This window comes from Suncus etruscus, chromosome 1 (assembly GCF_024139225.1).
Source record: "Suncus etruscus isolate mSunEtr1 chromosome 1, mSunEtr1.pri.cur, whole genome shotgun sequence".
In the NCBI taxonomy this organism is placed as follows: domain Eukaryota; kingdom Metazoa; phylum Chordata; class Mammalia; order Eulipotyphla; family Soricidae; genus Suncus; species Suncus etruscus.
In genome coordinates, this window is record NC_064848.1 from 116,140,010 (window position 1) to 116,152,042 (window position 12,033).

General features: G+C 39.4%; 1 protein-coding gene across 1 annotated transcript in view; it reads right to left on the reverse strand.

Moving 5' to 3' along the window:
* The window catches only part of COG5 (component of oligomeric golgi complex 5), a 262,931-nt gene that overhangs the window by 91,395 nt on the left and 159,503 nt on the right, over window positions 1-12,033 (reverse strand). The window contains exon 11 of the mRNA XM_049783180.1: window positions 8,034-8,115. Within this exon, the coding sequence (XP_049639137.1) occupies window positions 8,034-8,115 (82 nt within the window). The remainder of the gene's footprint in view (window positions 1-8,033; window positions 8,116-12,033) is intronic.

Genomic DNA, 12,033 nt, shown 5'->3' on the forward strand with positions numbered 1-12,033 from the left:
TCCCATAGGGTCCTCCAAGCCAGGAGCAATTTCTGAATGCATAGCCAGGAGTAACCCCTGAGCATCACCAGGTTTGGCTCCCCCAAAAAAAGCCAAAAAAAAAAAAGTTGTATTAGGAACAATGTGGAACATTACATCAGATTATACATACTTTCAAAGTATAAGGCACTTGCCTTTTAACCAAACAAATTAAAAAATTTTAACGAAGGGGCCAAAGAGATAGCATGGAGGTAAGGCATATGGTCCCCCGTGCCTACCCGGGGCAATTTCTGAGAATAGAGCCAGGAGTAAAACCTGAGCGCTGCTGGTGTGACCCAAAAAACAAACACCTTCCTGGGAGCCGGGAGTCTAGCAGCATGGGGTTCAGCAGGCCTCTGCCATGCCAAAGGCCTTCTTAACCAGGCCTAGGGGGGTTGCGGGACTTGGGTAACCCCAGCACCCCTCTACCGCCTTGCTCCAGATCTCCAGGGCTTCCCCGGGCCACATGCCTGGGCAAGCCAGCAAGTTGGGTCCCTTGGCGGAGCTTGAAGGTACCCTAGGCTTTCCCCCATTATCCATTTGGCTCCTTAGGGAGGGTCTGGGTGGGGCCCGGAACTTCGCCTCCCAGTTTCTTGACGAAGTCACTGGTAATCTCTTTCCAGTCTATATTTTCAAAATCGTGCGGGGGCTAGCGCCCCTGCGCACACAGGATACATTAATAGTACTCACTATCATTGAATTGTGTTTTTATGTATGCAGAATATCCATTTTGTACTCTGCCCTTTTGCACACCCCTACAAAAGATCATTTTTCTTTTTAACTCTCTTAACCCCTATCATCATTACTCCTCATTTACCCTTTCTAACTTAAGTACTGTAGAATCCTAAGTCACAGACCAAAGTGGTGCCCTGGAATTAACACCCACCCAACTATTCCAAAAGGCATAAAAAGGACACGTATGTCTTTTCAACATTTTATGGGTGTTTCTTTGATGGCTATAACTTTTGCTGAATATTTTCTTATTCAGTGACGACCTCCCCCCTATTTTATCTTCTCTTTGTGAACTGCTTAATATGGAATTTGGTGTAAAAGAATCCCTCAGTTTAATGCTTATGTATGAACCAACTCATGGGTATTGTTGGACGTGTTCTTATGCCCCCATATACTGTGATAACACCACGTGGTTTTATTTCTTGTTTGCTTAGGCACACTAAAACGGGAAAATACTATACATACAAATAAGTTCTTATCTAATAGAGATGGGAACACACAAATCTTGTAGTGCAATGGGACCTTACACCCTGAACATTGACATAAAGACCTGGCACAGGTCTCAGAAGAATGGGCATTCTCCATTCACCCCTGATCTAGAGAAGACATCTACAAAACATCCAAGGTTGTCTATAACATAACCTGGAGGCAATCCTCTACCAGGGAAGACCCTACCGCTGCTCTGACATCGACCTACTCAAAAGAGACTTCTCTTAACACTGAGAAGACTTAACAACAACAATGACCTGCTTACTGGACAAGGCTTTCTGTATTGCCCCTTAATTGTGAGGTGAAACTAGAGGATACTCCACACCAGCCTGACATCAATGCAGAATGTGCAGATTCCAGGATCTTTAATACAAAAACCTGATGCCAACAATAGGACTGCATGAAAAATAAAACTGGGGGCCGGGCGGTGGCGCTAAAGGTAAGGTGCCTGACTTGCCTGCGCTAGCCTTGGACGAACCGCAGTTCGATTCCCCCGGTGTCCCATATGGTCCCCCAAGCCAGGAGCAACTTCTGAGCACATAGCCAGGAGTAACCCCTGAGCATTACCGGGTGTGGCCCAAAAACCAAAAAAAAAAAAAAAAAAAAAAAGAAAAACTGTATTGGCACTACAGACAATGACTTGGATTGAATAAACTAGTATGCCTGGAGCCTAGAGTTGGTCTTATGCCAGGAAACTTCAGGGGTAGTGGTCTCCTTGTATTTAGACCAAGGCTATTCCTTTCTATGACCCCCATATTTTGTTGGGCCTATGCAAGCAATATTTGCCACTCTAACACCGTTTTTACTGTGCCCTTTTGACTAACCCTTAAAAAAAAACCTCTTAAACTTTTGATGTTAACTTAAACTAATATGTATGTGCATGAATATATAAAAAAAATACTATGCCTTCAATGTTAAGGAGTCACATAAATCTCATGGCTTTAGGTTGCTTTGTGTACTGCTAAGAAATGTTATAATATACTACAATCTGGGGACTTGTGGATAAAGTAATTGTACATGAGTTCTGCCTTATTTTTCTTACTGTTTTTTTGACTGTAAGTTCAATATTTAGGCATCAGCAAGGGAATTTCTTCTGAGAACTCTGTTTATAGGCGATTGTCCTTTCACTGTAACTTTACCTTGTCCTCTTTGCATCATTGTTCTCATAATTAAAATAAAAATTAAAAAAAATAATAAGCAAACAAACAAAAAAACAAAATAAATTTTTAATGAAGCAAAAAAAAAATAAAGCTCTGTAAGACAAAATGGTGAAGCCCAATAAAGGAAAAAAAATGTGGAATCGTTCTGTATCTATGGAGAAATTCAATCTGTAATTCGAAAATACCTTCTATAGTATCTAGGCCCAGGTAACTTCCAAGACATAACGAATCCATGAGGAAGTCTATCAAACATAGAAATAAATAACTTTCCTGATAAATTCTACCAAATATGGAAATAGGGACTAGAGATAGTACAGTGGGAAGGGTGTTTGTCCTGCATTCATCAGACCCAGGTTTAATTTCCAGCATCCCCTATGGTCTCCTGAACCTGCCAGAAGTGATACCTGAGTAGTCAGGAGTAAGCCCTGAGCAACGTTAAGTCAGTACATACTGTACCCCCAACCCCTAAAAAAAAAAAAAAAAAAAAAAAAAAAAAAAAGAAAGAAAGAAAATCAATTCTTCCAATCTATTATAAAGTAAATATTATAAAAAAATATTTATAAGAAAACTAGAGACTAATATTGCAAGCATAATATTTATGCTTGAAGGTTTGATATATATACATATATATAATGATTCTAGTGATTTAAATGGAAACACATTAAAAAATAATTAAAGCCCTATTTGTTTATCTTTGTTTTCATTTTCTTAGCCAGCGATGTTTCTTCCTCGAAGATGCCTTTAGCTTCAATGTCATGGAGCGTTCTGACTACATTTTCCTCTATGTACCTTATGGTTTCAGGTCTGGTATCAAGGTCTGTAATCCATTTTGATTTGACTTTTGTGCACAAAAGAGATCTGAATTCACTTTGCATGTACCTGACCAGTTTTCCACTTGTGAAGAAGCTTTTCTACACTCGGTATTTTTGTTCCTTTATTAAAGATTAATTGATCATATAATTGTGGGTCTGTCTCAGAAAAATCAAGTCTATTTCACTGACTGATCTGAGGATTTGTCTTTATTCCAATACCATACTGTTTTAATGACTACTCCTTTACAGAAGTATAAGTTTAAGATTGGGGAAAGTGATTCCTTCCATCTTCTTCTTTTTTTTTTTTTGGAGGGGGGCCACACCGGTTTGATGCTCAGGGGTTACTCCTGGCTAAGTGCTCAGAAATTGCCCCTGGCTTGGGGGGATCATATGGGACGCCAGGGGATTGAACCGTGGTCCTTCCTTGGCTAGCGCTTGCAAGGCAGACACCTTACCTCTAGTGCCACCTTGCTGGCCCCCTTCCATCTTCTTTTATCCAAGGATAGCTTTAGCTATGAATTTCAGGAGTGTTTCATCCATTTCTTTGAAAAATGCCATGGGTAGTCTTAAAGGGACTGCATTAAATCTGTACAATGCTTTGGAAAGTATTGCCATTTTAATGGTGTTGATTCTCCCAAACCCATGAGCAGAATATGTTTCCATTATTTGTCTCTCTGTCTCTGTCTCTGTCTCTGTCTCTCTCTCTCTTTCTTTCTTCCTTTTTTGGTTTTTGGGTCACACCTGGCAGCGCTCAAGGGTGGATTACTCCTGGCTCTACACTCAAGAAATCATTCCTAGCAGGCTCAGGGAAACATATGGGATAACGGAATTCGAACCACCATCCTTCTGCATGCAAGGCAAATGCCCTACCTCCATACTATCTCTCCGGCCCCTTCTTTTATTTCTTAGAGCAGTCTTTTGCTGTTTTATTCATATAGGTTTTTTCACTTCTTTAGTTAAATTGACTTTAAGGTACTTGTTTTTCTGAGGAACAATTGAGAATGAAATTTTTCTTTTAACATCTCTTTCTTCTCTTTCATTACTTGTATATAGAAAAGACATAGATTTTTGCAATTAATTTTATAGCCTACCACTTTACTATTCAAGTCTGTTATTTGAAGAAGCTGTTTTGTATTGTCATTAGGATTTTACAGATACAGTATCATGTCATTTATAAACAACAAAAGCTTCACTTCTTGCTTTGTTATCTGGATACCCTTGGTATCTTTTTCCTTCCCTAACTTCCTCCAAGAAGTATACCCAGTAATATATTGGATAGAAGTGGCGAGAGGGGGCAACCTTGTCTTGTGCCAGACTTTAGAGGAAAGGCTTTTAGTTTTTTCTCCATTGAGTATAATGCTTGCCATGGACTGGTGGTAAATGGCTTTGACTCTATTGAAGAAAGTTCCTTAAATTCCCATCTTGTTAAGAGTTTTTATCATGATTGGGTGCTAGACTTTATCAAATGATTTCTCTGCATCTATTAATGTAATCATAACATTCTTGATTTTTCTTTATTGATGTGGTGCTTTATATTGATTGACTTATGTACATTAAACCATCTTCACATCCTTGGCATGAATCCTACTTGGTCATGGTGTATAACCTTCCTGATAAGTTGTTCGATTCTATTTGCTAGTATTTTGTGAAAGATTTTATCATCAGTGTTCATCAAGGATATAGGCCTAAATTTTTCTTTTCTTTCTTTCTTTCTTTCTTTCTTTCTTTCTTTCTTCCTTCCTTCCTTCCTTCCTTCCTTCCTTCCTTCCTTCCTTCCTTCCTTCCTTCCTTCCTTCCTTCCTTCCTTCCTTCCTTCCTTCCTTCCTTCCTTCCTTCCTTCCTTCTTTCTTTCTTTCTTTCTTTCTTTCTTTCTTTCTTTTTTTTTGTGGTTTCTCTTTCTGCTTTTGGTATAAACATGATTTTATCTTCAAAGAAACTATTTGGGAGTTTCTGTTTCTTCAACTTACTGGAAGGGCCTTAAAAGATTGACAGTAGTTCCTCTATAAAGGTTTGAAAGAATTGACTAGTGAATATATCCGGGCTAGGGCTTTTGCTTTCTTCTGTACCTCAATGGAATCTGTGATGAGAATACAAAGACTATGCAAAGAACAGAAGAAGCTATTCATCCAATACTGATCTGACAAGGAGTTAATATCTAAGATAAACAAGGATCTGGTAAAACTCAGGAAGAAATTAACATCTAATCCTATCCAAAAATGGGGAGAAGAGAGGAATGGACATTTTCTTAAAGAAGAAATACAGATGGCCGGGGCGGGTGAGGTGGCGCTAGAGGTAAGGTGTCTGCCTTGCAAGTGCTAGCCAAGGAAGGACCGTGGTTCGATCCCCAGGCGTCCCATATGATCCCTTCAAGCCAGAGGCAATTTCTGAGTGCTTAGCCAGGAGTAACCCCTGAGCATCAAACGGGTATGGCCCGAAAAACCAAAAAAACAAAACAAAACAAAACAAAAAACAGATGACCAAAGGCACATGAAAAATATACTCTATGTTACTAATCATCAAGGAGATGAAAATTAAAACAAATCAAAACAAATTATCTCACACCACAGACACTTGTACACATCAAAAAGCAACAAGAACAACCAGTGCTGGTGTGAATACCAATTTGTCCAGACATTTTGGAAAATAATATAAATATTCCTCAAAATCCTGGAAATTGAGCTCACATATGATCCAGCAATAGCACTCCCAGGAATATATTCTAGGAACACAAAAACAAAATACAAAACTGCTCTCTGCCCTCCTTTTTTTTTTTTTTTTTTTTTTTGGTTTTTGGGCCACACCCGGCGGTGCTCAGGGGTTACTCCTGGCTGTCTGCTCAGAAATAGCTCCTGGCAGGCATGGGGGACCATATGGGACACCGGGATTCGAACCAACCACCTTTAGTCCTGGATCGGCTGCTTGCAAGGCAAACGCCGCTGTGCTATCTCTCCGGGCCCTCTCTGCCCTCCTATGTTCATTCACAACACTATTTATAATAGGCAGAATCTGAAAACAATCTAGTGCCTTAGAGCAGAAGATTGGCTAAAAAATAACTATGGTACATCTATACATGGAATGCTATTGCAGCCATTTGGAAAAATGACGTCATGAAAGTTGCTTACTATGAATGGATATGGAGAGAATTATGCTGAGTGAAATGAGTCTGAGGGAAAGGGATAGCATAGAATAATCTCAATCATTTACGGGATATAAGAAAAATAAGAGTCTGGGGTGGGGGAAATATAAGAGTATGGTTAAGAATATCCAGAAACGGGGCCGGAGCAATGGCGCAAGGAGTAAAGCTTCTGCCTTGCCTGAGCTAGCCTAGGACGGACCAGGTTTGATCCCCCGGCGTCCTATATAGTCCCCAATCCAGGAATGATTTCTGAGCACATAGCCAGGATTAACCCCTGAGCATCACCAGGTGTGGCACAAACACCAAAAAAAAAAAAAAAAAAAATTATCCAGAGACATTAGAGCACCAGAACATTGTAGGAAGCTTGCCACAAATAGTGGAGCAGTGCCATAGGGGAGAAAAGGAATCATTATGACAATGATGATCGGAACTGATCACTAGGGACAATAACTAGGTATTAGATAAAGATAAAGTGATATACCTGGTATCCCTTAATTAACCATAGTGCAAACTATAGTTTCTAAAAAGGAAGGAAGGGGAGAGAGGGAGTAACAGAGGGAAGAGAAAAATGCCAGCCGCAGAGGCAGACAGAAGGGACGGTAGGAGGGAGACTGGGGACATTTGTGGTGGGAAACATTCATGGATGAAGGGTGGCATAAATTGCAAGACTGAAACTGAATCATGAACAACTTTGTAATCACAATATTTAAATAAAAGTAAATGAATGAATAAATAAATACATAAAGGATGATACCTCATAGGGTTTACCTAAGAATGTTCAACATATCAAATGACATTTGATAATTAACTCATATTAATTAATCACAGTAGTAGATTAAGTAACTAGACCATTTGACCAACTAAATAGATATAAAGAACTAGATTAAAAAAATCAACAAGGGCGGGAGAGATAGGATGGAGGTAGGGCGTTCGCCTTGCATGCAGAAGGTCAGTGGTTCGAATCCCAGCATCCCATATGGTTCCCCAAGCCTGCCAAGAGTGATTTCTGAGCATAAAGCCAGGAGTAACCCCTGAGCGTGCTGGGTGTGTCCAAAGAAAACAAAAACAAAAAAAGAATGTTTTTATCTAATTGTTAATGACCAAGATATCCCAAACATCACAGCTGACAGCTAGAAGAAAAATAAATGATGATGTTTGAGCATCAAAGCAACCCTTGGAAAATACTGCAATCCTCAACTACATAGTGTGATCAATGGCAAGCATAGTTGCAGGCACCATTGAAGGTATGCAAACTTCCATTAGTACTAAGGCCAAACACCACAACCTGATGTGCAGCCTCTGGTGAGCACCACAGCCAGCTGTATGTGTAAGTCCTAATAGCTGTGACATCAATTACAAAAGGAAAGGAAATAAGGAGGGAATAAGAAAAAATTCTAAAATTAGAGTAACACTGAGACTGACTGAATAAGTACCTTGTCTCTAAGATTATAATCAAAGAAAGAAATATATCCATTCTACACTATACAGATGTTTACCTTTTTGTAAAAAGGCAAAAAAACAAAAAATGAAAGTAAGCCAAACAGAATCTACTGTGCACCTCTCAGGAGACCCTAACATGCCAACCCCAAAATAACATGTTTATAAACCAATTTGGCAAAATTTCCTGACATCAAATTTTTTATGTAGCTAAAAACTTCTATATTGCAAAATTAAAAGCATACTCACAATTTGTTGCCATATGAAATTGAGAAGTAAGTGCTTGAGTGATTGAATTCCAGAAAGAGTATAAAATTTCAGATTGCTCATCCTGTGAAACAAAAGACATGCATTCTTCATTAAAAAACTATAATGGCTAAGAAAAGATGTAACACTGAAAGGTTGTTTAAAAGCTGATTATATATTTCTATTAAATATCTATCATGGAACTAGTAAGTAAAAATATATAAAAAATTCAAAGCATGTCACATGTTTATGTAGATATTCATCGTCCGCCTCTGCTAGTTATTAGATCTGAGTTTAAGCAACATGTTTAATTATTTTGTGCCTATTCTGTAAAACTAATAACTGCTGCCCTACATGGCAGGATCACTACAAGGATTAGAAGTTTCTGAAAGTAGGGACCGGAGAGATAGCACAGCAGTAGGGATTTGCCTTGCTCACAGCCAATTGAGGACAGACTGGTTTGAATTACGGCATCCCCTATGTTCCCCCATGGCTGCCAGGAGCGATTTGTAAGCAAAGAGCCAGAAGTAATCCCTAAGCACTGTCAGGTGTGACGCCAACCCCCCCCCCAAATAAGTTTCTGAAAGTCAAGTCGCATAAGTTTGTAACATAAAATAAATCCTCACTGAAAAAGGGTTGACATTCTAATTATTATCATTATCTTTTGATACAAAGAAGGTAATCTACAGTCCAAAACAAAACAGTGGATAAGGCATACTTAGCCCAAAAACAACCACTGGAAAAAATTCAGTATTATAATATAAACTATATATATATATATATATATATATATATATACATACACACACACAGTACATATGTGTTACACATATACAATGCAAAACTAAATAGCTGTAAGGAATAATGCACTCATGCAATCTGCAGCAACATGGTGGAACTGGAAGATACTATGTTAAATGAAGTAAACCAGAAGAAGAATATATACAGAATATATCACTAACGTGTGGTATTTAGAATAACTGCATGAACAAATGCAATGATCTAAAAGTGAGTTGTCTTGAATACCTCAGCTCCATTGTATAGCAAAAAGCAAAGAAACTGAGTGGATGAGGAGAAACACAAGTATGAAAGGATGGGGGCCCAGGGCCAAGCGGTCTCAGGTGCATTGGAGATTTAAAAAAAAAAAAAAAAAAAAAAAAAGGACAGGACTAAATATCCAAGCCAAAATCAATGACAATGGAATCAAGAGACCCAAACTCTAACAATATAAACTTTAAATGGTCCTGTTATACTGGCAGGCTGGAGGACAAAGGGTGGTAGTATGGGATATGTTCTGGGAACACTGGAGAGACTGGCCCTGATTTATTTTATGTCTGAAACCCAAATATGAAAGATTTTGGAAATCATAAGAGTTTTAATAAAATAAAATAAAATTTTAAAAAAGAACTGGATTCCATGAAATCAAGATAAACTTTTGTTGTTGTATTTCTTTAAATGTTAGGGATCATACTACCCAGGCTTATTACCATATTTTCACTCAACTCTGAAATAAAGACTATGAAAACATAGTAATTTAAACTATTAAGACAATCACTCTCTTAGTAATTTTACCAAGTACTTTAATGGCACTTCAATATAGTTAGCTATATTTATAGCTGTTGATATTCAAACTGCTCATATTCTAGTACCTGTTAAATACAAAATGCCAGGGTTGTTTTTTTGTTTTGTTTCATTTTCTTAAGCAAAGAATATTAGAGGGGGTATGCCTGGTTGTGTTCACAGATTACTCACAGATTTTTACTCAGAGATCATTCTTGGGAGGGTTTGGGAGAACCATGTGGAGTGCCAGGGTTTGAACCTGGATCAGATGAGTGCAAGGCAAAAGCCCTACTGGTTCTCTGTACTCTCAATTCAAGCCCCCAAAATGACAGGGTTTCTTTTGTTTTTTGGGGGTCACACCTGACTGCGCTCAGGGGCTACTCCTAGTTCTATGCTCAGAAATCGCTCCTGGCAGGCTTGGGTGACCATATTGGATGCAGGGATTCGAACCACTGCCCTACTGCATGCAAGGCAAACACTCTACCTCCATGCTATCTCTCTGGCCCCTCAAAATGACAGTTTTATACATTTTACCCAACCAGCACAAATCAAACATGTCTGAAGTGTTTTATAGGTACTGTCATAATAATTAGGAAAATGATTTCTTTTGCTTTAATTTGAACTTATAATAAAATTATATACTTTGGTAATAAATTAAAAAATGACCAAATAAAACAACTTTCTAACTTTTATATCAATACACACTTCTATTTTCAGTTATTTTGTTTTTGGTTTTTGGATCACATGTGGCAGTGCTCAGGGGTTATTTCTGACTCTATGCTCAGAAATCGCTCCTGGAAGGCTCGGGGGAACATATGGGATGCCAGGATTTGAACCACCATCCTTCTACATGCAAGGCAAATGCCTTACCTCCATGCTATCTCTCCGGCCCCAGTTATTTTGTTTTTTAAAAAATATCTTTTGGGGCCAGAGCAGTGCAGTGGTAGGGCATTTGCCTTGCATACAGCCGATCTAGGAAGGACCCTGGTTCAATCCCTAGCACCCAATATGGTCCCCCGAGCCAGGAGCGATTTTGAGAGCATAGCCAGGAGTAATCCCTGAGCACCAACATGTGTGGCCCAAAAACAGCAACAACAAAATATCTTTTGCTTGAATTTATTCAAATGAGTCCTGGAAGAAACTCAAAAGAATAAATCAAATTAATTTCTTATGCAATGGTAATAAAACCAATCCCTAGGACAGCATGTGGTATGTAAAAATGCATATAATAAACTTTATTTGGGGGGGGGCACACCCGGCAGTGCTCAGGGGTCACTCCTGGCTGTCTGCTCAGAAATAGCTCCTGGCAGGCACGGGGAACCATATAGGACACCGGGATTCGAACCAACCACCTTTGGTCCTGGATCGGCTACTTGCAAGGCAAATGTCACTGTGCTATCTCTCTGGGCCCAACTTTAAGTAATTTATTACCAAAGTTTTTCTTGAGGCCTTAGGGAAGAGTACAGTGGATAGGGCATGCTTGTCTGCCAGAAGTGATTCCTAACCACAAAGCCAGGAGTAAATCCAGACTACCACTGTGTGTGGTTTCCAAACGAGGAAACAAAATTAAAGATTTCCCTAAGAGAGAGATGGGATCAGATGACCTGAGGCATCAACACAAAGACCACAAAAACTGAACAGAGCAGACATCTGGAAGTGGCTGCATTGAGAAATTTCACTAGAGAAAACAGCCCTCGCCAGGGGAGAATTAACTCTATGGAAGGAAGAACTGTGAACAAATCCAGAATTAGGTAAGGAGTGCTTCCACATCCCACAGCCACCACCATGTAAGCAATAGTACAGCTTCACAGCTTCACATCTAATTTCAAAAGAATTGCAAACCACAAGCCACGCTGCTATAAGTCATGGGTACATAGGTCATCTTTGGGCTGAAAACTCTGAAGCATCCTTGGGAGGGGTATGACTGAATTCCAGCCTTGCTAAACCAGCAGCTGCACCTAGACTGCACAATGGCTGACATGCAAATTATCCAACTTCACTGCTTGCAACTAATATCTGCAGAGATGCCAAGCTGACCAAAATTCCATACAACTACCTTTGAGACTGAAAACCTTGGGATCTTCCAGAGTTAGGGAGAGCAGCGGGCCCCCCGTTCCCATGCTGCTTGAACCCCCAGCAGTCACACGCACGTACCACAGCCACAGCCATGTAAACAATGGTCCAGCTTCATGTTTAAAAAACACCAATCTAAGAATTAAACTCCCATACAACCCAGCAATACCTATGCCCTAAAGGCACCAAAAACCCCAAAAACCCCACAATGCAGAAAAGACACCTGCACTTCTATGTTCATTGTAGCACTAATCATAATAACCAAAATCTGAAAACCACCCAAATGCACAAGGACAGATGACTAGATAAAGAAACTATGTTATAACAGACACAATGAAATATTGCTTGGCCATAAAAGATGACAGCATGC